Genomic DNA, 26,664 nt, shown 5'->3' on the forward strand with positions numbered 1-26,664 from the left:
TGGGGAGAGCCAACGTCGATTAAATGCCGCCTACTTGTCAAGCACTGAGCTACATTCTTCATATACCTCATTTACTCCTCAGTTACCTCCAAGATGTGGGTACTCCCAGCCTCATTTTAAAGATGGGTAAATGAAGCCTCAGAGTGGTCAAGTAATTTGTCCAAGGTCACACAGCTCATAAATGGGGCAGGGGCACGTCTCTCTGACTTTACACTCTTTCCTCTGCATCACAACACCATGGGATATGAATCAACCCAGGATGTGTATGCTGAGTGGACGGACAGATGGGTGGATGGATGGATAGAAGGATGAATGCATAGACAGATGAATGGATGCATGGATGGACAGATGGACAGACAGACGAATGGATGGAAACGAAGCAGAAGACAGCACTACGTGATCCACTGACACTCAGAGCACTTATCACTTCCTGCTGCTGACAGCGTCAGGCCTGTGACTTCATCTCATGAGCGGAAGTAGACTAGAAACTGACTCCAACAAAGCTGTCAGCAGCCCCCCAGGCAGGGAGGGGCCCTCTCGACCTCTCTGGGGCCTGTCTCTGTCTGGGCTCCTCCCTCGGTTTGGGGGTCTAGGTCTCCACCTCCCCTTGCATCTCCAGCTGGGTCTGAGCTCGAAGGCATAAACTTTGTTTGGAAGAAAAGTGGCCTCCCGAAGCGCAAAAATCTAAAATTATAAAGTGGTAGCCAACATAACATGAGGCCAAGGGCATCTCTGGGAATGGAGGGCGGGCTCCCGGGCCTCACACGGCCCTGGGACCTTCCACCCACTGGAGCTGTGCCGGGCGCTTCCAGCCACACCCTCACGGGCTCCTCAGAGCTCCATGGCGCCATCGGCTCCTCCCCAGGCGGCGGGCGGGGCAGATTCCCTTCCAGGCTGCTCTCTCAGGGTCCTGGGACTGGGTCCAGATAGGTCACAGAGCTGAAGCTCTGTACTTCTCCCAGCTGTGCTCCAACAAGTAGGGCCAGAGAAGCCCGGCCTGGCTGCCCGCCTTCCTTCCTGTCTCCTCCCAGAAGAGGGAAAGGATTGCAGGGTGGGGATGGGGGTCACGCCCTCTCCACGCCTGCTCCACGGAGACTGAGGCCACCCTCTACTGGACTCCGTTTGGCAAGTGACGTGACAGCCTCCCTCCACTTGAGCTCCTCGGCTGAAGCCAGCATGGTGGAGCTTCTGGACCCACCCACCCAGGAAACACTAGGACGCTAGCGGCTGCCCAAACACTGGTTCCCAAGTTGGATGGCCTCTGCTTGTCCCGCTGGGACGATAACACTCTGCAACCTATCTGCGCCCAGTCTGTCCTGTAAGAAGCGGGACTTACAAGCAGGAGAATGACTGAAATGAAATGTGGCTTATGCAAATAAGGAACACCGGATTAGACCCCAGTCTGCTCAGTGCAGCGTCTTATTGCTGGAGAGCGTCAGCATCAGCAACCCCAACATCTTTAAAACAGAGAGGATGGTCCTGACCCCACCTATAAAATTAACTACTGAGCTGTGAGCAGACCAATGAACTGGCTTTGAGTTCGAGGATGTACAGTAGTTTCCCAAGTGTTCACTTACGTGACTTGGTGGGGCAAGGGTACCATCCTAGGTGGGGCCAGGCAGGTCTCTGTGCTCCCTCTCCTGCCGGGAAAAGCTCTCAAGTCCAGAAGAAGTGTTGACAGACAGATGGGAGAAATCTGGGGTTGCCCAGAGCAGGGGGAGGCCAGGGGACATCTCCCCAGAAACCCCAGTGATTCGAGGCTGCCTGGTCCCCGCCCCCCCAGGCTGCAGTTCAGGGCGGCGTTTCCCAGCTGTGTTGTCCCCTGGGTCTCCTGCATCAGCATAGAACCACCGACTTCCCTTCAGAAAGCACAGATGCTTCTCTGTCTCATTTCTTCCCAGTCTGTCCAGGCAGCCTTTGGCGAGATTTCCAAGTTACCAATTCTTAAAGGACAGCCGTCCCCAGCAGGCAGAGGGGGACGTCAGGTCTGAACAGAGATGGCGTTTACTTAGCTTCACGCCCACCTGGCCCATGTGCCCACTCACTGGGCTCTCTGCCACAAGCCCCCCAAGGGTCCAAAAAACCGTGGTCAGCTGTGGCTGCTTTGGCATGAGCAAGGGCTTTCCACTTGCATTCCTAGAAATTCTTTATCGCCAGATTCCCCACCTGGCTTCAGCCTCTTTGAGCTCAACTAATGGCTGCATAATGCTCTCCAAACAGCTCCGGGAGGTCAGGGTGTCCACTGAGCGAGGAGGCTGCAGAAGGGCCGTGCTGAAGGAGGGAAGGCCTGTTGGAAGCTTGGCCGCCGCAGTGGACGATGTGCCTCCCAGGACAAGCCCTTTGCTTCGGGCAGGGTTGGGAAGCAGAGAAAGAAAGCTCTCTCTCCTCAGCAGGCCTCTCTCAAAGTCACATCTGTTCTCCCCAAGGCTTGGGGCCTAATGCTTACCAATGGGCATGGGGGAGGGGATGGGGTGTGAAAACTCCTGGAGAAAAGCCATTTGCACTGGAAACGTGGGATTGTGTCATCATTTCCACCGCATCCATTAGAAGCAGGGGGAGGCAGCAGGAAGTCACCCAGCATGTTTGCAAGAACAGAACATCTGTCGATTTGGTAACAAGAGGTGCCCCGGGCTTTGTCTGTCAGGATACCGGGCCTCGCTCCCCCTGCTCCCCTCCAAGCCCAAAGAGGGGAAGACAAGGCCACAGACAGCAAGGGACTGCAGTGGCCCGTGCACGGTGAAAACGCACAGAAGGTGTGCCAGCTCCAGCAAGAGGAGCCTGGCTAGAAATGGGAACTGATGGTGGATGGGTCTCGAAATCATGAGCCCAGCAGGGACCTCAGCCCCACCCCTGGCTTGGGGATCACGACATCCATTTCAGCCAAATGAAACTTTCATCTGTGCATTTTTGAAACTTGCTTTGAAAACCTCCAGGGACCCGTGGCAGGGAAAAGACAAGATTTATTTGGATCCCTGGATCCAGGCCACGGCCCCGTGCTTAGAAGCAGTCATGGAGAGCGAGTTGGCAGCACCCTGAAAGGGCAGTGGAGGGCATACTTAAGGCGATGGAACCGCAGCTGACCCTCGCTCGTCATGTCCTGGCACAGCGGGCCTGGGGGTCCTCAGGGCCTAGGGGCCCTGGTTAGTCTCAAAACCACCCCTGCCCTGCCAGGCAGCTGGAGAGATCCTTTAAAACTACAAATCTGGGGCCGGCCCCATGGCCAAGTGGTTAAGTTCATGCGATCCACTTTGGCGGCCCAGAGTTTTGCCAGTTCAGATCCTGGACGCGGACATGACACCACTCATCAGGCCATGCTGAGGCTGCATGCCACGTGCCACAACTGGAAGGACCCACAACTAAAATATACAACTATGTGCTGGGGGGATTTGGGGACGAAAAGCAGAAAAAAAAAAAAGACTGGCAACAGCTGTTAGCTCAGGTGTCCATCTTAAAAAAAACACCAAAAAACTGCAAATCTGATCCTAACTCTGCCTTGTGGCGGAGTTTCTGGACACTCTTAAAATAACCGCCTAGGAGCCAGTGTCCCAATGCCAAGGGCGGAACAATTGAGCAACAAAATAAATAAAGTAGTATTGGATTATAACCCAAAGCATAAAATAGGTATCCATGAGTCCATAACGATATAAATAAATGACTGAGTAAATTAATAAATGGGGGGAAGAGACAAGCCTCCTGGGCTGAAGAATTCCAAATAATTTATGTAGATGCTCCCCCTAGAAGAAGGACATAACTCCCCACCGCTTTAGGTGTGACCATAGTGACTTCCTGCCAAAGAGGATAGCGTGGAAAAGGGGAAAAAGAGGAACCTGACAGTGCAGAAACCTGACTAACACAACCTCAGCCCAGCGATCAAGGTCAACATCGCCCTCATAAACCATGCTGATAGCTATCACCCTCGACATGAAGTGATGAAAATGGCACTTTATCTCTGTGATCTTCTCCCCAAACCCGTAACTCTAGTCTAATCTGGAGAAAAACATCAGCCAAATCCCAGTTGAGGGACATTTTACAGAATACCTGAGCAGGACTCCTCAGAACCGTGAAGGTCGTCAGAAATAAGGAAAGTCTGAGAAACTGCCACAGCCGGGAGGAGCCTAAGGTGACAGGCCGACTAAATGAAATGTGGGATCCTGGACGGGATCCTGGACATAAAAAGGACATTAGGGGAAAAAAAAGAGTCTGCATAAACTATGGACTTTAGTTAATAACAATGTGTCAATATTGGTTCATTAATTATACAAATGCATCATATTACCATTAATGACTGTATGCTTGGGTAAGGGCGAACTCTCTATACTAACCTCTCAATTTTTTGGTAAACCTAAAACTGTTCTTAAAAGAAACCTATTAATAGAAAAAGAAATTCTACCAAGGAAAAAAGACAAAGCCCCCTCTCCTTAACATGACCCGTGCGCCCTGTCCTGGGCACTGGTCCCAGCCCCTGCCCGCCGCACCATCCTTCTTCCCTCCTCTCCAGGCTCCAGCCACGAGACACCTTCAGTTTTGCTCCCTTCTCTTTCCTCAGAGTTTTTTGCACATGCTCTTCCTTCCTCTGGGAATATCTGTTCTTTTCTCAGCCCATGTGCGGTTAAACCCACTGAGCCATCAGCTCTCAGGTTCGAAGCCACTTCCCCTGGGAAGCTATCCCCAGCCACCTAGACTGAGTGAGGTTTGGGGTTCCATCCACCCACGCGTTGCACCCCTCTTCTGTCCCACCCGTGACTGCTCGCTCTGTGCCTGTCTTCTCCAGTGGGCTGTAAGATCCACAGGGCCACCCCAGAACAACCCCAAGTGCCTGCTGCTGAACGCTGAGATGCGTAAACTAATGAGATTCAGAAGCAACCCAAATGCTTCTGGGTTTGATTTGAAACAGAAACGCAAATCAAAACCACAATGAGATGTCACCTCACACCTGTCAGAATGGCTATTATCAAAAAGCTAAGAAATAACAAATGTTGGCCAAGATGTGGAGAAAAGGGAACCCTTGTGCACTGTTGGTAGGAATGTAAATTGGTACAGCCACTATGGAAAACAGTATGGAGGCCCCTCGAAAAGTTAAAAACAGAACTACCCTAAGATCCAGCTATTCCACTTCTGGGTATTTATCCGAAGGAAAGGAAAACACCAATTCAAAAAGATGTATGCACGCTGTATTCACTGCAGCATGATCTACGACAGCCAAGACATGGAAGCAACACAAGTGTCCCCTGACAGATGAATGGATAAAGACGTGGGAGATATATCTATATCTATACATATAGATAGATATATACACACACAATGGAATACTATTCATCCATAAAAAAATGAAAGAAATCTTAACATTTGCAACAACATGGATGGACCTAGAGTATATCATGCTAAGTGAAATAAGTCAGACAAAGACAAATACTGTATGATTTCACGTACATGTAGACTCTAAAAACAAAACAAACAAACCAAAACAGAAACAGACTTATAGATACAGGAAACAAACCGGTGGTTACCAGAGGGAGGGAGGTTGGGAGGTGAAACAAGTGAAGGGGATTAAGAGGTACAAACTTCCAGTTATAAAATAAGTCACGGGGATGTATTGTACAGCATAGGGAATATAGGCAATAACATAGTAACAGCGTCATATGGTGACTATCCTGGTGATCATTTCATAAGGTATATAAAAATTGAATCACCATGATGTATACCTGAAACTAACAGGATATTGTATGTCAATTATACGTCAATTAAAAAAAGAGAAGAAGCAACCCAAACAGAGCTGGCTCTAAGGAACAAACACCAAGGGGGAGGTGACCCAGATGCCCCCATATGAGAAGTTTAGAACCTGGAGCCCCGGTGACCTCAGGAAAGGAGAGCCCTGAGCAGATGGGTACCACTCATGTCTGCTGGTGCCAGGGCGCACCAGGGGAGCTCTCTGACCCAGGCTGTCTGCCTCAGGGAAAGATCTGGAGGGCAGAACTTGTCTGTGTGTGCATGTGTACATTTCATCAAAAATCTTCTCTCTCTAGCCCTTGGATAAGCACGGTGGGTTTTTTTTTTTAATTGAGATATAACTTACATACAGTGAAATTCACCCTTTTTAGGTGTATAGTTTCATGAATTTTGACACATACATTCATGTCGCCACCACTCCCATCAAGACATAGAACATTTCTATCACCCCAAAAAGATCCCTCCTGGCCTTTTGAGGTCGATTCCCAATCCAAAATTCCAGCCCGCAATGTAACCACTGGTGCATTCTCCACTCCTCATAGTCTTTTGTCTCTTCCAGAACATCATGTAAGTGCAATCATCCAGAACGTAACTTTTGAGTCTGGCTCTTTTCACTTAGCATAGTGCATTTAAGATTCATCTATTTTGTTGTACAATCAGTAGTTTGTTCTTTTTTATTGTTGAGCAGGATGCTAGAGGATGGATACACCACCTTTGTTTATTCACTCCCCAGCTGATGGACATCTGGGCTGTTTCAACTTGGGGGTGATTATGAATCAAGCTGCGACCAACATTCAGGTTTTCTAGGTAGATATATATTTTCATTTCTCATGGCTAAATACCTAAAAGTGAGTTTTCTGGGTCCTATGGTAGATGTATGTTTAACCTGTAAGAAACTAAAGGGCAGAATATTTAAGAAGAGTATTTTTCTTTCTTTCTTTGACACAGTTTTATCAAGCACCTACTATGTCCAAGGCAAACCAAGGGTGTCATCCCAAACACCATAAATGTTCCTGTCCCCAGACTGCTGTTGCTATCTCGCCACCAGAAGGCAGGCCTCCTGCACATTCCCGCCCTTGGCCTCAGGCAGGGTCATACAGACAAGTCACTGCACGACCCACGATCTCTGGGACTCAGGACCAGCAGAGCTGCAGGTAGATCTCAGGAGCTAACGGGCAGGAAGAGCTAACGCCCCACAGAGCACTGTCCAGATGAGAGGGGCTCAGCTCCAGCTCCACCCCCACTCCTCGTCACTGCGTGTTCTAGAACCACATCCACGTGCGGCATTCTCCCTCTCCCTGGTCCCTCTATTGCTTTTGGACACTGGCTGGGCAGGTGATCATCTACCACTCGGACCATCCCTTATAGCCTCACCCTCTCCTCAGCTTTCGGCACCCCTGTGCCTCCCCGGCCAGCAGGAGCTCTCCAAGGCCCCAGGCTTTCACTTCTCGACACACCTAGGTGTACTGAGCTCTCCACAACAAAAAACTGTCCAGGGACGCTCTAGGGAACTTTCAAAACTAAGTGGAATGGTTTATAACCCGAACCAACCGTTGGTACAGAAACAGGAGCTCCCAATACTTGTTATGATGGTTAATTTTACGTTTCTACTTGGCTAGGCCATTGTATCCAGATAGTTGGTCAAACACCAGTGTAGAAGTTGCTGAGAAGGTATTTTTTTAGGTGACATTAGCATTTAAATCTGTAGACTTTGAGTAAGGTGGATTACCCTCCATAATGAGGGTGGGCCTCATCCAATCAGTTGAAGGCCTTCAGAAAAAAAGACTGAGGTCCCTCAAGGATGAGGGAATTCTGACAGCAGACAGCCTTTGGACCCAAGCTGCAACATCAGCTCTTCCCTGGTCTCCAGCCTGCCGGCCTGCCTTGTAAATTTTGGGTTTGCCAGTCTCCACACTCACATGAGCCAATTCCTTAAAATAAATTTCTCTCTACATATATATAAGCAACCTATTGGTGCTGTTTCTCTGGAGAACCCTGATAACACACTTGCTCGCACAGGGCATCCCATTGTCACACGGAGAGCCTGCTACCCAGGGTAAACTTCAGATCAGCTACAGCCCAAATGATCACAGACGTGGCATTCCGGGCCCAAACTGTCAATGCCCTGTTGGTGCCATCCCAAATGCAGCTCACCCCGAGGCCCAGGGGGCAGAGATCACCAGGCCCCTTCTCTCCAGGGGCAGCAGCTGTGGAGGGACAGCTTTGTGCAATACCTGCTTAAGTCCTTGGCCAGGCCCTGGCAGGCGGAAGAGGAAGCTTCTACTCCATCACTGGCTGGGGCAGATGGCAAAGATGCATGTTCTGAGGCCGGGGCAGCGGCTGGGGAGGTGCTGGGGACACAAAGGGAGAATTATTCCCAATGGAACTTGGCTCATTAATGGCACATTCATCAGGCCCCCTCACCCCTGTCCCCCCCCCCCCCCCCCCCCCCCCACCGCCACGGAACAGGCTATCTAAAGACCCAGCACCCTGCTTCCCAGGGCTCCGCATCTGGTCCCCTGGGCCTCTGTTTACACACAGTGGGGGCGCACCCTGCAAGGCAGCAGCCCCCAGGCCAGGCCGTGAAGTCCTCCCTTGCTAGGCTCCCGCAGATCCTGGGGTCTCTCTGATGGGGGCAGCTCAGGTGTTCAGGACACTCTCTGTGACTTGTCTTGTTTGATTTTTGTTTTGGGGAGGGGACCTTTATACGATCATTTCTAATAATTTTCTTTCCAGGCAATAAAACTCTGAGTTGAGAACTACAACACAACTTTGCAAACTCCCTGGAATTTGCCCAAAAAACCTGAGGCTAGAAAAAGTCAGGTGAAAAGCCTGATGGGTAATCAAGGAAGCTGCCCTGGGGACCTGCTGGGACCCTTTTCGCAGCTGAAGGATTTCTGCAGCCAAGCCACATCCCTCATTCAATGGGTTGGTGCCCCCTGCTGGACAGTCCAGGAAACGCGTCCAGTGCAGGGAGGCCCCTGGGGGAGGGAAGCCACCTGCAAACATCCTCAGAAGCCAAAAGGCACAAGGCTTGGAGCTCAGAACAGGTTTTGATGCCCCACTTTGGCAAAAAGCAAGGCTAGCAATGCTGTCCACAGACCAAACCCTGGGAGCCGTTTTGAGGCTGGTTGGCCCTCCCAGCCTCTCTCCAGCTGTACACACTGCTGTCCACAGGGGAGCTGGCAGGGCTGAGGGAGGCTGGGCTGGAATTACCTGACTCGGCACCAAGAGCCTGAAACCCGGCCTGAGGTCAAAGCCAGGGTTTGAGGTTTCACCGCCTTTGTGCCAGAGGAGGCATTTCTTCCCCAGGGTATGAACACCTGCAGGAAGCTCCCAGACTGCAGAAATCCAGCATGCTTGGGATTCTGTGTCAGAAACGTCCTGCTGATTTCCATCTCCTCCAACCCCACCTATGAGGTTGGCTTCCTGGCCTGGAGGACAGCTGCCGGGGGGACCCCACACACAACACACTGAAAGAATTCCACGTTTTGCCCCAAATCCCTGTTGGGGCTGAGCCTCTGCCTCACCCCTCACTTCCCCCCCAGCCCTCACCGGCTCTGCTCTGACCAGCTGGGCCTCCCTCAGCTCCCACAGCACCGCCTCCTGGCCTGCAGCCCTCTCCCCTCGCCAGGCCGGCAATCCCTCAGCCTCCACGTCTTGGCTTGGGCATCACTAATCAACAGCCACAAAAACAACAGCAGCTCACCCACGCTGGCTGCCCAGTTCCGGGTGTCCTGTCCGGTGTGTATGGTCCTGGGTACATGGTCCTACATGTCCTGTCCTGGGTGCCTGGTCCTGCGTGCCCTGTCCTGTGCTTTACATACATGACCTCAGGTAACCCTCACAACAACCCTTTGAGTCAGATGTCATCATCCCACTTTACAGAGAAGGAAACTGAGGCTTGGAAAGGTGAGATCACTTGTTCAAGGTCACATAGCTAGTAGGTGGTGGAGCCAGACATGAGCCCAGGTGCCGAATCCTTAGCCACCTCCATGTCCACTTTCTAACAGACTCCCCGAGCAGACACCTGGAAGCCCCTACACTCCTCCTCGTGACATGTATCACCGAGGACTTGAAGACCACCAGGGAGACAGATCTGTGAGTTCCAAGAGGACAGGGCAGCACCTGCCGCGTTCACCCCAGCAGCCCAACATCTAGCCAGGCCACCCATGGTGCGCACTCAATAAACAGCAGAGGGAGAGCCGGGTGTCCCAACCGGATATAACCAAGCGGGGCGTCGGGAGCGGACCGGGAACTGAAACCCACGCTGCCTCCTCCCCCCGGCAAGATGGAAACAGGAGGAAAAGAGTCACCAGGAGCGATGACCCTGGGTGAGCCAGGAGCCAGGCCAATCCTCAGGTGAACAGGAATGACAAGGAGAGCTCAGACAGAACCCAGGGGACAGGCGAAGTGGGCTCACGGAAGGGTGCCTCGGTTGTTCAAACTGTTATTTGTGTAAAGTGGCTGAAATCATTTATTTTATAAAGGAATGACTCAAAATAAATAATGCAAACTATTGAGGGCTTTTAAGCTCCTTAAAAGAGCCATTTTCACACTTTGGAAACCTACATTTATTTGTATTCATAAGCAGTAAATAGGCCACTTACAAACTCAAACTACAAGTCTAAAATTTGACGTTCTAAAGAAATTACACTGGCTGCGCTCCTTCCTCTGCACACCCTATGAAGATTTTATTTAATTTAATGCCAACTGAGGAAAGGTGACACATTTGTGGTACTGTTACTTTAAGGGTGGGCTATCAAAGTACAGGCAAGCTCTCGGTCTGTGGACCCCTGCAGGAGCGGGTCGGGGGCACTGCCTTGGCTCTGCGGCCCCAGAACAAGGCCAGCTCTGCAGGGTGGGGCATTGTGACAATCACACTCCACAGATGAGGATGCCCCCATGCTGCACCCACTCCCCCACCCCTGAGAACAGCCCTGGGGCTCCCCTCGGCTCCGCAGCCTCTTCCTGCCTGGGGACCACGGCTCCCGCTCCCTCCACCCTTCCCTCTGTTGGCCCCAGACCACCAGGGCCACACCCTTCCTGCCGGGCATGCTCCCATCAGCCAAGGCACCAAACAAATGACTCAACAGCTCTTTTGAGAATGGTGCCTCCGCTCCCTCCCAGCCTCCAGCCTGCTCCTGGCCCAGCCCCAGCCACCAGGAGGTCAGGCCCCAACAGGGAAACCGCTCAGTGACTCACGACCGAAGCTCTGACACACGGGCACCCACAGACACCTCCTAGCCCCAGCTGAACTCCTCCTCTTCCCTCCTAACCCTCCTCCTCCCTCGAATGTCCCCAGCCGGGGTAGTGACACCAGCAGCCCACCAGGCGCTGGCACCAGAAGCGGCGATTGTCCTTGACTCTTCCGGTTCTTCTCACTCCCATGCCCCTTCATTGCCTCTTCATGCTGAGTCACCTCCCTCCTCCTTCCGGAATCCGACCTCTCCGTCCTGGCCACCTCTGCTGGTCCAGGCCGGCAACCTCTCTGGGCAGGACTCTGCACATCCCACTCTGCCTGCCTCCCCTTTCTCCCCGCACAGGCATCCCCTACAGACACCAGACGTCCCAACTCGAGTTCTGATCAGGTCCTGGCCATGCCTGAAGCCCTCCCAGGCTGTCCACAGCCTTTAGAATGTCTCTGTCCCCTCCCAGGTTTGTCCTCTCCCTGCCCTAACCTCACTAAGCCAGTCCCCCCATGCTCCTGCCCCTGAATGCCCACCTACCCAGTCCCACTCAGATCCCCTCCCAGTGCACCCCATAATCATCCTGGGGAGCCACCCAAACAAGGAAGCCCCTCCACCCGGGTGGGGGTCATCATGCCCACCCTGCACCTCCCGGCAGCGCTGGGCCCCGACCTCTGAGTGTCCTTTTTCTGCTAAGGTGGCATCTTCTACTAGAGTCTCAGCCACTGTGGCCTTTCCAGCCCCCAGCACAGAGTCTGGCACATAAAAGTGCTCAACATACAGCAACTCCCTCCCTCTGGCCCCTGGCCTCCCAAACACACAGGCACTGACTGTGGGACAACTGTCCTATCTTCTTGGAATCCCAGAGTCCAACCATCCAAGTCAGGACCAGCGACATAATTTGCAGGCAAAATGGAATGCAAATCAACGCTGAGTGAAGAGGCGGGGCCCAAGGAATTAAGAATTTCAAGCTGGCGACAGCAGAGCGTTGAACCAAGTGCGGAGCCCTTCCGAGCACACGGGTCACACGCCCGTGAAGCCAGTCTGGTTCTAGACCCCAAGGAGGAGCTTACAGAAGGCTCCTCTAACCCCCCCTGAGCTCCCAGAGGGGCAGCCAGAGCAGAGATGAGGGCCAGGGAAGACAGCTCAGCTTCTCTTCGCCAGCTCCTGTCTCGGCTCAAGTCTCCCATAAGCAGCAGTGACTCGCCTCGAAGACCTTACACGCAGGGAGTCGGGCCCTTTCCAATACCCAGTGCCATTCCGGGGCCTCACCATGAGCTTCAGGACAGCTGCCAAGCCCGGCACAGAGGCGGGCAGGGCGCGGAGATGGGGTCTGCGCAGCTGCACTCTCCTTTCCCTTCTGCAAGGCCCTGCCCTTCTCTCACCCTGAGCTCCTCCTCTGTAAGAGGGGCCAGTGGGTAGGGCGCACGAAGGCCTTTCCAGCTGTAAAAGTACAAGATCCCTTTTTCCACTGAAGTTGTTAATCAATTTTTCCAAGCCTTATTGGAATAAGAAAGAAGCTGAATTCAAATTCACATAGGGTGCCTATATTTTTGGAGGATGAAAAAACGTTGATTTAAGCCTTTTTTTTTTTTAGAAGAATTGACAAAAAGGGCACAAAAATCAACTTTTTTTTAGTAGACAGACTTACTGATCAAGACATTCCTTCTTTCCAGGCCCAGCTACACAAGACCTCAGAATCCTTCTCAACACAGATCCTAGGGAACCACTACTGATGGGTGAGAGTTTGCCATCCCTGACTCAAACCTCACCAAGGTCGTCACAAAAAACAACTGGTACCATTAACTATCCGGATGCAGTCTCCACCCCCCCAGGGCCTGAGAAAGCCAGAGAGTGTTGCTTCAGGGCTTGTATTCAGCCAAGAGCCCTACAAGCCCAACTGCAGTGAGATGTTGTCAGCAACTGCTGTCTTTTGATTCCCTGTTTAGGGCTTTTGAGTTCTTTTTGGCAGGTCCCCCACTGAACTGATAGCAGATTTCATTTCAGAGATCAGCTGGAGTTGCCAAATTAAGCTGCTGTCCAAGGACGAACACCAGAGTGACCCTGGCTGTCACGGAGGGTGATAACGGCCCCCGAGATGCAGGCAGAACATGGCACGTCCTGTCGGGCCAGATGGGGGACAGCGTCTTATCTCCCGTGTCATATCACCATCTGGAAGGAATTAGCCCAAGGGCCCTTCCTCACAGGCCTCTTGATTTTTTCTTTCTGAATCCCCCAGTGCGCATGACCACATAACAGGACCAAGACTCGGCTCGGATGGAAAGTGAGACGCAAGCTAGAGAAAGGAAAGTGCTTGGAAACTGTCAGTTTGGAGAGTGAAGCCCAGTGGATCGGAGCACTGGACAATCAGCCCAACAGAGGCCTGGGGTTTGATCAAATGGGTTTCAGCGCTGGGAGACACAGCACGCACCTCCGAGACGCAGCCGCTGAACAGCAACAAAACCCGAATCAGAAGGTGCCCAGACAGACTTGCAAATTGGCTGGTGTGGGGACCTGGAATTGGCCACCCCAAGATATGTCTCTTTGGCATCAGGATTATTTGAGGCTGATTGCTTTTGATAAACTGGGACAGGGAAGGAGGCTCTGAGGAATGGAACTTGCCCTTTGTTAGGACACGTTTACATTTGTAAGGTAAATCTCTATCTGTAAAAGGTGCCTCCCTCTCTGTACCAGGAAGAAGAAAGGAGATGACCTTCTCTCTAAAAACTCTTAATCAACACCAAAGGCAAGGACTTAAATCTGCATTTTATTGTGCTAGTCTGGTAACCTCCTGTAACTGACTTCCCTCCCCGCTCCCAACCGTTGGCATCTCCTTAAAGATTAAGCATCTTTCTTTAGGCTGGGAACCGACTGTGGCGCTCATCTGTGACCCCCCCCAGCCCGAGGTAACACACCTGTCACCCTGCGGCGCTCACTGAGACAGCAGACCTATCTGGCGTTTCCATCAAGAGCTGTGCTGACAGAGCAACCTCGTGACTATTGTAAAAGGGACATTTCAATCCCATGTGAAACACCCTGTTTGGGGGTATATAACCACTATGTGCACCCCACTTCTTCAGTGCCCTTTCTTCCTTCGGGAAGAAAGGCCCCGGGCCATGGTTCCTCATAAAGCTTTGTTTAATTTTCTCTTGCTATTCTGTCTCATGTGAATTTAATTCGTTCTCCAGCCAGACGAACCCACATTTGGGAAGAGGAAAGGTCTTCCTCCCCTACACTGGAAACTCCAATGCGGGCACACAGAGCTATTTCTAGTCACTAGCGAGATACCCCAGCCCACGTGAGAGCGCGAACAGCCCCTAACACCCTGACCTTCGGCTGTCTGGTCGCGGCTGCTCTGCACAGTTAACCCTGAACTGGCTGGTCAGTCCTTTCCGAGCACATTCTTACCTCCTCCCCTTCACAGAGCGAGTCTGTGCCCAGGGGAGAGAAATTACTTTTAAGCTGGGCCCAAGCAAAACTTAATCAGGAAGGAAAATATTAACTAAGGGAACAGTCATAAACACCATCCCAAAGCCAGTGAGAGGCTTTGCTCGGGGTGGGCTCATCCAGGTCATTAAGCCCCACCACCGTCACGCGGCTCCTTGGGTCCTCCCCTTCCCAGGTGCGCCCTGAGCACCCCAGGATGGGCCGTGATCACGAAGCATACAGAGGTGGGGATACAGAGGACAAAAGGAAACTGAGCTCAGATATCCAAGAGTTCATTGTCTATCCAGAAAATGAAAATTACCTACCCAGATAAAGCAGCTCCAGAACCATGAAAAACCAAAAGAAGAACAAAATCCTGCGTTAGTTTGAACCATAAGAGACTCTCAATATTGAACAATCGCCAATGTGACGATTCATGTGCTTCGGCCTGATGGCAGCCAGCTGGACACTGCAAACCCGAAGGTTTTGAACAAATATATAGGTGCCCCCCAATTTACTCAGCGCATTGGGTACTGGTTACGTATGTTTGTTTCATGATCATGCACCTTTAACACGTATCTTTTAAATGGTACAAAGGAATTGTTTCTGAGAAGACTTTCGGGTGATCTCTTTTCTTCATTAAAAAAATAATAATGCTGCCACTTTATGGTTTGGTTTCTAATAAGGTACTTGCTTAAATAAAGGTTCAGCTAACTCCTGGGGGATAGTTGAACTCCATCATGCACACCCATAGCTGAAAGACAGAAAAATCTTATTGTGCCAACAGATGAAACCAAAATAAACCACATGATCTGCAGCAAGAGGGAAAACAGAAGCTGTAAGTCAAGTGTGAATTGCATGTGCTTTCAACTTCAGAAAATTCCGAAACTCCGTTTCTGAATTTGGAAACTCTCTAGTGGGGCTGTGATGCTGAGCAAGAACCACCCCCGCTCCTGGCTCCTTGATCTGAAGGCAGAGAGCTGACACTTCAGCCACTAGCTGCTGGGCCAGGTGTCTCTGATCCCGAGGAGCCGTTAAGAGCCACACAAGTGAGAAGCACGCATCTGGACCAGACTGCATTCCCCAGTGGTTCTCTGGTATGGACCTCGGGCCAGTAGAACTCGCTAGAAGTACAAAGTCTCAGACCCTCCCTAGACCTCCTGAATCAGAAACTCTGGGGGTGTGGCAGCAATCTGTGCCCTAATGGGGTTATTCTGAGGCACTCCCACGTCTGACCCCCATGGACATGAGTCAGGTGAGCAGTCTTCCAGCTATGTCAATGGGAGGCCTCGAGGTCAAAAGAGATCCCTCTGCTTGGATTCCTGACTGTGGGAAAAGCAGAGGACGTTCCCGGATGTCCCTGGAGTGCCCCGTTTTACTGACTAATAAATGGTGGTACAGCTAGAAGGTTTCATTTGAGAAACAGTTCTGCTGCTCTGAAAAAAAAAAAAGGGAAAATATTGAACAGATGAGAGTCCAAGTTGGCCCTGGGCGATGCAGTCACTTATAGAATGTTCTAGAAGGGCTGGGCCCAGCTTTCTGTGCCATCCAGGGAGGCGGAAGCAAAATGGGAGCTCAACCTCTTAAAGCAGGTTCACGGGCTCTTCCTGAAGAGGGAGCAGGTTTTGATGTCTTCCACCAACAGCCACTGCTTCTTCCAGTGGCTTTAATAAAAGAGAAGGACACGTCAGAAACGGAGGTGGCTTCTCTCTTTGTCCCTATTCAGAAAGAGGACTCCTTGGAAGAGAAGGACACGGCCCTAAGGAACAGCGGGCAATGGGGAGGGAGGGGAAGGCCAGCTCTGTTTTTCTCTCAGGTGGCTTAAAGCAAACCACCAGCCCCACTTTTCTTTTTCAATAATGTTTTTAAAAATAAACTTTTAAAATTTCAATTCCTTTTTTTTTTTGAGGAAGATTAGCCCTGAGCTAACTACTGACAATCCTCCTCTTTTTGCTGAGGAAGACTGGCCCTGAGCTAACATCTGTGCCCATCTTCCTCTGCTTTATATGTGGGACGCCTACCACATCATGGCTTGCCAAGCGGTGCCACGTCCGCACCCGGGATCCGAACCAGTGAACCCCGGGCCACCAAAGCAGAATGTGTGCACTTAACCACTGTGCCACTGAGCCGGCCCCACAATTCAATTTTTCTTAAGTACCAACCCTGCTCCTGTGTGGAAGCACACCCTAGAAAGGATGTTGTAGGCACCCGTTCACCTGTCTTCCTTCCCCTCTTGCCTCTCCTCATCGCACCCTCTGCCTCTTCTGTCCCTACTCTGAGCAGGAAGCGGAGGACGATCCTTGGGTGGTGCTATGGTCTCAATGCTTGTGACCCCCAAATTCACAGGCTGGAATCTCAACACCCAATGTGATGGTATCAGAAGGTGGGGCCCCTAGGAGGTGACTAGGTCATGATGGTGGAGCCCCCGTGAGTGCGATCAGTGCCCTTATAGCAGAGACCCCACAGAGCTCCCCAGGCCCTTTCACCACGTGAGGACACAACGAGAAGTCTGCAACCTGGAAGAGGCTGCTCGCCCAACCACACCTGCACCCCGATCATGGACTTCCAGCCTCCAGAACCGTGAGCAATAAATTTCTGCTGTTTATAAGCTACGCTGTCTGTGGCATTTTGTGACAGCAGCAGGAGCAGACTAAGACAGGCGGGTGGGGAGGCAGGGCCGCTTCTGAGGTTTAAAAAGTCACCACTGTGCACCCGGAATGCCCTTCTTAGTTAGCCCCACAGATCGCCAAGTTTAAGTACAGTTGATTCTCTTTATTCGCAGTAGTTACAGTCTCCAAAGCCGCCACGGACACTGAATTGGTGGACACTGAATTGGTGAACGCTGAACCACGGCTCCCAGGGGAAATGCAGGGTTAGGTTCCTGGGAGCCTCTGGTCACAATATTGTTGTCAACTGATCAATATATCACCTTGTCTTCTGTGTGTTTCTATTGAAAGACATCTCATTTAATATATACCATTGATTTATTAGCATCACATTCTTGGCCAACGGCAGCATAACTCATGCCCTAACGAAGCTTATCTCACACAAATATTTTTTGTACAAGGCACATCACCGCCTTCGTGAGCTGAGAAACACCAGAGAGCACTTCAGCACCATGTGCGGGGGCCATTTCAGGCAGCAAAATCATCAACGAAATGCACAAAATTACAAAAAAACATGGCACTAAATATACCATGAAAGGACACTTGCTCACAGCGGGAGAGCCTCCACCAGAAGACAGGGCACCGCCCAGCTCCACCTCAGCTGGGAACACGCTCATTGGGACACTCGGATCTGCTGCTGCTCTGCACATGTTCACGAACTGCCATGAAAGAGCCCCGAGCATCCGTCTTGGGGTTACAATGAAATCTTCAGCAAATTCACAAATATGAAATTTGCGAACAAGGGGGATTGACTGCTTTCTGCGCCCAAAGCCGGGCCACTCCCTGCTCCTATCAGAACTATTTCTTTCCCACCAATTTCCAGTAAAAACAAGACAATACAACCCTGGAGAAATGTTCAATAACACGGGCAAGGTATCAAAATTGCTCGGCTGGCACAGAGATCAACTGTGTCTTTCCTCTGGGAAATAAAGCCAGAGAGCTGGCGAAGCCCTCAGCGCTGATAAGATCTGTACCGGTTCCTTCCTGCATCCTGTGGTCACTCGTGGTCACGGTCAGAGGTGACACAACTTCTTTACTCAGTGTCTTTCTCAGACCTGAGGGAGGCCAGGGACGTAGGCGGGACCCCGTGGCCTGGTGGAAGGAAGAAGCCTGGCTCTGCCCACAGCCAGCGGAAGTTCAGAAGACGGGCTTGGCGGCCAAGTGGACCTGCCTCAAATCCCAGCTCTGCCGCGTCCTGGCCACGTGACCCTGGGCACGAGAATGTCTTGGAGCCTCAGTCTGCTCATCTGTAAGAGAGCAGTCAGGACAGAACCCCTGCCTCCTGGGGTGTTGTGAGGATTTGCAGAGACTATTCAGCATGGTGCCTGGAGGCAAGGAGGGCCTTCAGTGGGAGCTTTAAGAGCGGACATCCCTGGCCTACTGTGGGGCCTGGGACAATCGTTAAAAACACACAGTCTCAGGGCTGGAGGGGACTTTAGAAGCACCAATAATGTCTCCAACTGGACTTTAGTTCTCCTGAGAGCCATGCAGCCATGCCCTCCCACATCCTCTGCTGGGAGAGCTTCCCCTTGCCCCGCTGCATGCCCCAAGCATTGGATGAGGACGGTCTTAGGCCCCTTCTAGGCTTCCCCGTGGAAGGGTGTGCCCCACTGCTGCAGCCAGAGGTCCTGGCCTTGCTAAAACGGTAGGGTTCAGGGAGTCAGATTCGAGCGCCATGGGGGAAGGGAGGAGGCCGAGGAGAGGGGTGGAGGGGAATGCCCAACTTCTCACTGGAAACTTCTGCACACTCCTGGGGTGCTGAGGGCCTTGTTCCCCAGCTAGGATTCCTCCTTTGCAAAGTTAAACTCATCCATAAGTAAGAACTCTCGTTGATCCCTGTAAAGGAAACACTCAGAATTCTACGTCGAAGTATAGCTGCCTTAGAACATCTGTTTCTGTCCCGGAGCTTCCCGCTGTGTCAATACCACCCTCACGTTTCTCTTCCACCAGGCAAACCCCCACCCAGTTTATGAAGAGGCCTCTGGATGCTGTCCCAGCTTGCCCGGAGCCAACTGCCTGCACCCTGAGAGAGGCGGCTGCGGGTGGGGGCAGGCGAAGGAGGATGCCCCCCCTACCCCCGCGCCTCCCTCCTAAGCCAGTTCAACTCCACCAGCACTTGTCGAGGGCTGGCCTGAGCCATGCTGTGGTTCCAGAGGGTGCAACGGATCCACTTCCCCCCAGAGGAGATGGAGTTAGAGAGAGAATTCATGGGTCTCTGTGAAGGGCAGTGACACAGGGGGGCACGGGTGGCTGCAGGATTACAGAGGGTAGCTCCCGTCTCAGCCTGGGGGGAAGGCTTCCTGGAGGAGGGCAGCTCTAGGGGGAAGGGACAGTGTCTGTCCTATGCACCACAGCGTCCCCAGTACCGTGTGGTATCTGGCAAAAAGCAGCTGTTTTAGTGATATAAATATAAATTAAAATGTGTGTGTACATGTATGTTATATATATAGAGAGAGAAACATATATAGACGAGTATGTGTGTATATAGATAGACTGACAGATGTGTGTGCGTGTGTGTGCACAAGCACAGAGGCATCTGGCCGAGTCCTGAGGCTGAGTGTGAGCGGGCCTGGTTCCGATAGAGAAGTGCCGAGTCTGCAGGCGGAGGGAGACGCGAAGCCTGAGTCTGGGGTGAAGTGCTGTGAGCACGGAGGCTGTGATGGGTGTGGGGTTGCTGGGTGTGAAGTGCAGGGGGAGTGCAGACTGGGGGGAGGTGAGGCGTGAGAAGCCCCCCAGCCAGGCTCGTCCAAAGGCGTAAAGACCTGGGCCCTTTCCCATTATGCTGCTGGCTCCTCTCTTCTCCGACGGCCACCAAGAGACAAAGAAAACAAGCAGCTAACCCAGCTCAGGTCCCGGGAGGCCCGAGGCAGCTAAGTCATTCCCTGAAAATGTATAAGCAGCACCATATCCCTCCTGGGGACTTCTACTTTAAAAGAGGCTCCTGAAGACCACCTGGGAACAACTCTCTAAAATGGCCTTTGTGTCGGGGCGGAGTGGGGGGAGGCTTCCTGGTCTCCCCTCAGATCAATCCTAACACCCCAAGAAGAGGCCCCAGCCCTGTGCAGGAGACGTGTGCAGACCCTGTGGGGAGAGGGGAGGGAGGTGTGCAGCTGTGGGTGAGAAGAGGGGAGGAGAGAGGAAGGGAGGGGAGGGAGGCAGCCTCAGGGATGGGCCCTGGGGGCCCAACACCAGCCCTGGCCCAGCCCCCACCGTACCTCGGGGCTGTCAGATCCGGGGAGACCTGGCCGATGATATCACCGTGGCGGGAAGCAGCAGCTAAGAGTAGGATTTCCAGGTCCTCAAGGGCAGCTGGCTGGATGATGGCATCTGTTGCAGGTGGACTGGGGAGAGGAGAGGAGACACCAAGGTTCAGGATGTTCCTTAAGGTGTAAGTGTGTTTCAGCAGCACGTTTTGTCTGGACCCTGAGCAGGGCCTCAATTTCCCTTCTATAAATGAAGGGTCTGGTGCTGCTCCAAGCGTGGGCCACAGATGGCACTGGTCCAGGAGGGGCTCGTGTCCACTCCATGCTGGCACAGCACAGAACCCTGGGTGCGTGTTTAGAAACCTTCAGAGGAATCCGATAGAGTAATTTTGCCTGTTGAATCCAGTAATAAAAGTCAGGGATTGTTCTGTTGGTATTTGATCAGTGGTCTCAACCGTAGGCAGCTTGTGCCCCCAGGGGACACATGGCAACATCTGGAGACATTTTCAATGTCACAGCTGGAGGGAGCAGGTACTGCCGGCATCTAGAGGGCAGAGGCCAAGGATGCTGCTAAACATCCTACAATGCATAGGACGGCCCCACAACTAAGAATTAACTGGCCAAAATGTCACCAGGACCAAGATCGAGAAGCCCCAGCCTTGAGTTTTGTTTCATTTTCTAGTAACCCATTTAATCGTATTTTCAAAAGTTTTGATCTACAGTGAGGCAGAAATTAAAAACAACACCGTTCATTCACTGATTGAGAAGGTCGGCACTAGAAACTTCCAAGAGCAGGCTGGCTTTGGAAGGTGGGCTGGATACAGGCCACTGGACACTGTCACTGGTTACCCCTCAGCTCACCCTGCGAGGGGCCCCTTCATAATCAGTTAGGTCTTACTTGTTCATCGCGGAGGCCAGGGGTTTCTTTCTTTCTTTCTTTTGTGAGGAAGATTGGCCCTAAACTAACATCTGTTGCCAATTTTCCTCTTTTTTTTTTCCCTAATCCCCCCAGTACATAGTTGTATATTCTAGTTGCAGGTCCTTCTAGTTGTGGCATGTGGGACGTCACCTCAACGTGGTCTAATGAGCGGTGCCATGTCCGCAGCCAGGATCTGTACAAGTGAAACCCTGGGCCGCCAAAGCAGAGCATGGGAACCTAACCACTCAGCCACGGGGTGGCCCCAGGTTTCTTTCTTACCGATGAACTCGGCTGTGCAGCAATAAGGAACGAGGCACTTCTCTTCATTCCCTGAGCAGGTACTGACTGAAAACCCGCTCCATTTGTGAACGAGACAGGGGTCCCTGCCCTCGTGGAGCTTATAGACTTAGGAAAGAGTCGGACATGTTAAAATATGCTGATCTATTTAGTAACAACTGTAGTAACCAGAAGGAAGGAAAGGTACAGATGGCTATGAGAGCATAAACCAGGACCACGTGCCAGGAACTGTTAGCCTAAGTCCTCACAGATATCACCGTATTTGGTCCTCACAACAACCCTGTGATGAGGGTACTATCATTACCCCATTTTACAGTTGTGGAAACTAAGGCACAGAGAGGTTGAGTAACTTGTGCAAGGTTGCACAGCTGGTACGGGGCAGAACCAGGATACACACCCAAGTGTGACTCCAGGAACCACATCCTTAACGACCACACTAGGCTGTGTCCCAAAGGTTGAAGAGTAAGAGAAAGGAAGAGTGCCCCCCTCTTCCTGTGCAGGAAGCCACAAATCTGAAGGCTCCGGATCCAAAAGGAATCTGGCATTCTGGAGAAATGCAAAAAGGTCCTGGTAGCTCGAGTGAGGATGAAGAAGACTAGGAAGTGGAGAAGCGGCCAGAAGCCAGATCACAGGCCAGGTCGAGGGACTGAGACTTGATCCGAAGCCAAAGAACAGGCCCAAAGCTTCTATCAAATGTTCAGCCACAAAGTCCTGCCCTTAGCATTGAGACGAAGGAGAGGTGGGGAGGCCCAGGGCGGATTTCCCGAAACCGTATGCTAAACACGAGTGGACCAGCGCATGCGTGTGCCCACACTTTACTACTTATTCCCAGAGATCTTGTGATGTTTCCTTCTTCCTCCACGGTTCCCACCCAGCATTCCAACCCCCGCAGAGCACCATCCTGGAGCCCTGTGACCACACCCAAGAAGTCACGGAGGACTCGGCGCAAGGTCAACCGGAGGAAGGAGCCAGCCTGGGGGACGGAGGATGGCAGGGACTCTGGATCACAATTCAGAGAATCCTCAACCACGGGCAGCATCGACTTTCCAAAGTCATAAAACCTGAGTGGAAAAGCAGAGCCCGGGAGTTTTGGCAACACACACGGAAAGCCATAAAAGACCTTGACGGAGCCATCCCGCGTGCAAGAATCTATTCTAAGGAGATGAGCAAAGGTGTGAGCAAAGATGCTGATCACAGCTGTACTCATAACAGCAAAAACCTGGAACCAACCCAAAGGTCTGACAGTAGGGGTCGGAAAATGAAATGAAGGCACAGCCAGAGAATGGACTCATTTGCAACTGTTTAGAAAAATGAAGTCGATCTCCATGTATCTGGATGTAAATATGTCCATTATTAACTGAAAATAGGTTAAAAGTTATTGGCAGCATGATCCAGACTTTATGTGTAGGTGTGCACGATACACACACGTGTATATATGTATATATGTACTTGTATATAAACACACACACAAAGCGAGCCACAGAGGGAACAGAGCGCCGGGCAGCGTGGGAGGACATACGCCAAGGTGTCAACGGTGATTCTCTCAGTAGTGAAATTATGAGTGTTTTTTCTTCGTCGTCGAGTTTATCTCTATTTTCTAGTTCTTTATAAACAAAATAAATAAGAAAATATATTTACGGAAAACTTTAAGTGTCCAGGGACAACTTCAGTTCCTAACTCAGTGAAAGTTTCAGGAGACAGACAATCGGAGTCATGCGGTCTCTCCCCGATGTCTGTATTCACATTTTCCACCATGAGGACCTGGACTTATCAGCTGCATCCCGAGGCAGAAACTCAGCCAGGCCTCGCTCATCAGGCACCACTGGGGAAAGTGACGGTCCCAGTGAAGAATTTTTCAGATAGCAGATATCTGCCCGCATAGTCTACGTGATGGCATTTTCATTTTAACTCTTTGACATGGAATTATTTTTCAAAGCACGTTGGGCACTTCTCTAACTTTTTCTGAACAGAGAATCTTAAAACGTAATTAAATGTTTTCCCAATGCCACGCAATCAGCATCTTGAGCGACTATGACGTAAGTGAGGAAGTATGCTGTGGCACCAAGAAACAGTTGTACATGAAGTCAACAGGGCTGGATTCTAGACCGGCCCCAGCTCGGGACCTCAGCCAGGTGACTTCTCTGAGCTTAGCTTTCCCTCTGTAGAAATGAAGGCACTGCGCTGCACGGTCACCGAGCACCCCTCCAGCTCTTTCAGTCTCTTCCTTTCCTCACAGGCTGTCTGCTGGCCCTTCTGCTTCCAACCCACCTGACTCTTTACTTCCTACCCTTCAGCTCTCTGCTTCTAATGCACAGACTAAGAAACATGGCTGAGGGTGTTAGAATAGTGTGTGAATCGAGAGTTAATAAGCCCTGATAAAAGTTTACAAACCTCCCATACAACATAACTATAATAATTTAAAAATATACATGTATGTGTATATATACGTATATTTTAGATTGAACCATATGAAATGGCTAAAAAAAAAATTTGTCAAATTCACATTGCCCCATCAGCTGCAGGGCCTTTCTGTCTTACTTCCCTGTGATTCAGGTATGGTCCAGGTGCTAAGGACAGGGAGAGCTGACTTCCGGGTAAGTGGAGGGATTCTTATAAAACAGCTCTTCTCAGACCGACTATAAGAGGCGGTAAATGGCTTCTACGTTCTACTAGTGGTGGTGCTGGGACTAGAGCGACTGAAATATTTTTCAGAGGGGGAAAAAATCTGTCAGAGGTTTTAACCACCAGCTGCTGCCACCAGCTGCTGGGGCCAGCCCACTATAAATTTAGTCAGGCCAGCAAAGGGTTGATTTTCCCCTGGAATGTCAGAGAGGGAAGCCTGTATCAACAAGTGTTTCTCCCAAAGGGCCATGAGTCACCCCCGGCGTCAGAGACTGAGGCAGAGAGGTTGGGCTGCAGAGAGGAAGATGTTCACGCTCCGGTCTAAAGAGCCAGCGCCCTCAGTTCCACACGGAGGACCGGGGCCCCAGGGAGAGCCCCCTGGCCGGCGGCAGGAGGAATTAAATGGGCATCGCTCAGAAGAAGGAGAAGGAGAAGAAGAAAAGGGGTGGAGGACACTCCGGGAGGTGATGGCCGTGTTTACAGCCTTGATGGTGGTAATGGTTTCACAGGGGTACACTTATCCTCAAACCCATCGAGTTGTATGCATTAAATATGCACAATCAGACCCCAATAAAGTGGTTTAAAAAAGAAATGGGGATGGCACCCTCCAGAGTTGACAGGTTGAGCAAGAGCCAGACAGGCTGCAAGTCTAAAGCAAGCAGAACTGTGACAGTGGTAACGGGAGAACAAGACGCCACAGCAAGCGGGCTCCTTCCCGGCTGGGCCATCTGGGGAGGCCCGGCGGGGGGGGGGGGGGGACGGAAGCAAGCGCCTCAACAGACAGACGTGTGCAAGGGCTTTCCAGAATAAAAACAGCTTCTCCCTCCCACTCTCCCTGATGGTTCGGATGGAAACCCACTAGGCTTTCTACCCCCTACACGGGGCAAGGAAGGGGCACAGGAGAAGGCACAGGGATGGCACAGAGGAGGAGAACGGTGTCTTAAGGAAATCGTTACCTACAGGGAGATTAGCAGAAAAACAACCAGCTCAAGGACAACAGGAGCCAGGTTCTCCTGTCAGAGAGGGATCTGCAAACACAGAGGGTGATTAGGCTCCATGCAATTCTCAGGGCTGGGTTATAACCAGAGCTATCACATAAATACAGAACTAGATATGGAGGGGTGAGTGTGTGTGTGTGTCTCTGTGTGTGTACATATGCACACATCTATTTCCCAGCACTGTCTGCTGAGAGAGGTCATGTCAAAAGGACACAAGAACCACCTCAAAGGGCCTGCCACTGGACAAATCTGGGACTATTTGGGCATTAAAAAAATACGATACTAATGGATTATAACCCACAGAGTAAAGAAATAATCCATGAGTTCATATACATATAAAGACATGAACAAATGCATAAATGGGGGAGAAGGGAAAGCTCATCTTTACAGTACAATGCCAACTAGTAAATGTAAGGGGAATGATGAAAACAGAAAATCAACATTAAAGAACCATCAAGGCCAGCCTGGTGGCACAGTGGTTAAGTCCGCGCACTCCGCTTCAGCAGCCCAGGGTTCGCCAGTTTGGATGCTGGGTGCGGACATGGCACCGCTTGGTAAGCTATGCTGTGGCAGGCATCCCACATATAAAGTAGAGGAAGATGGGCATGGATGTTAGCTCAGGGCCAGTCTTCCTCAGCAAAAAGAGGAAGATTGGCAGCAGATGTTAGCTCAGGGCTAATCTTCTTCCTCAAAAAAAAAAAAAAAAATTAAAGAACCATCAGAGTGGTGGTGAATTCCAGCAGGAGCCATCAAAGGATGCTGAGGCAGGCAGGTGAGGGTTAAAGAAGTGAAGGACGGTGGTAGGGTCCTGGAGCATCTCCTCAGCAAATACTGATGGACTACAAAGGGGAAAATGATGACTTGACGGTGGAGAAACCTGGCAGGCACCCACTTGGCCAGGTGTTGACCAGGATTACCATCCCCGGTGGTGGGACAGTCCTCACCCTGTGCCCCAGGATGTGATCCACAGGGAAGAGTACAGCATCACTTCTGTGGGATCCCTGACCAGAATAGACAGCCAGAGTCTGGTCATGAGGAAACCCTGGATGGACATAGGTTGAGGGATTTTTCCAGAATGACGGAGCTATACTCTTAAAGGTCATGAAAGACCAAGAGAGACTGAGGAGTTCTTCCAGATTGAAGGAGAGCCTGCAGGCATACAGAGTGTGACACCTGCATTTGGACTGGACCTCGATCGGATGGAGCAAGGGACAGGAATCCCTTGTCTGCGGGGTGATGGGGAGCATCAGAGATTTATGAACAGGATACTTGAGAGATAGGGCTTGTGCCAGAGTGGAGAATGATCGGAGGGGAGAGGAAATGCAGGTGAGGGAGCCGAAGAAAGAGCTGTGTGATGTGTCGCTGCCCCACCCAGTCTTCAGAACCCGTTCAGATTCCCCAGCACTGTCCCGCCTAGGGACAAGCAATGATTTGATTTTTGAGTCTCTATAGAGAACAACTCGTCCGTTCTTGATCTGGCAGATGAGGTGGGATAAGTGTGGTCCGGCATCTCACGGGCCGGGTACAGGGGCTGGGCCGTGGATAACACAATTCCCAAGACCAGAGGGTTCAACTGCTCCCAGGCGCAGAGGAGGAACTCAAGACCCTGTGAGTTGA

General features: G+C 51.4%; 1 protein-coding gene across 33 annotated transcripts in view; it reads right to left on the minus strand.

Annotated features, from left to right (window-relative positions):
* TACC2 (transforming acidic coiled-coil containing protein 2) overlaps nucleotides 1–26,664 on the minus strand; it is a 210,163-nt gene that overhangs the window by 90,391 nt on the left and 93,108 nt on the right. For 27 of the 33 annotated variants that reach the window (XM_070257771.1, XM_070257137.1, XM_005602191.4 and 24 more), the window contains 2 exons: nucleotides 20,224–20,349; nucleotides 7,962–8,078 (listed from right to left, as the gene is read on the minus strand). In XM_070257771.1, the coding sequence (XP_070113872.1) occupies nucleotides 7,962–8,078; nucleotides 20,224–20,349 (243 nt within the window). The remainder of the gene's footprint in view (nucleotides 1–7,961; nucleotides 8,079–20,223; nucleotides 20,350–26,664) is intronic. The other 6 variants (XM_070257900.1, XM_070257852.1, XM_070257398.1 and 3 more) reach the window with 1 other exon arrangement.

Source organism: Equus caballus, chromosome 1 (assembly GCF_041296265.1).
Source record: "Equus caballus isolate H_3958 breed thoroughbred chromosome 1, TB-T2T, whole genome shotgun sequence".
Lineage (NCBI taxonomy): Eukaryota > Metazoa > Chordata > Mammalia > Perissodactyla > Equidae > Equus > Equus caballus.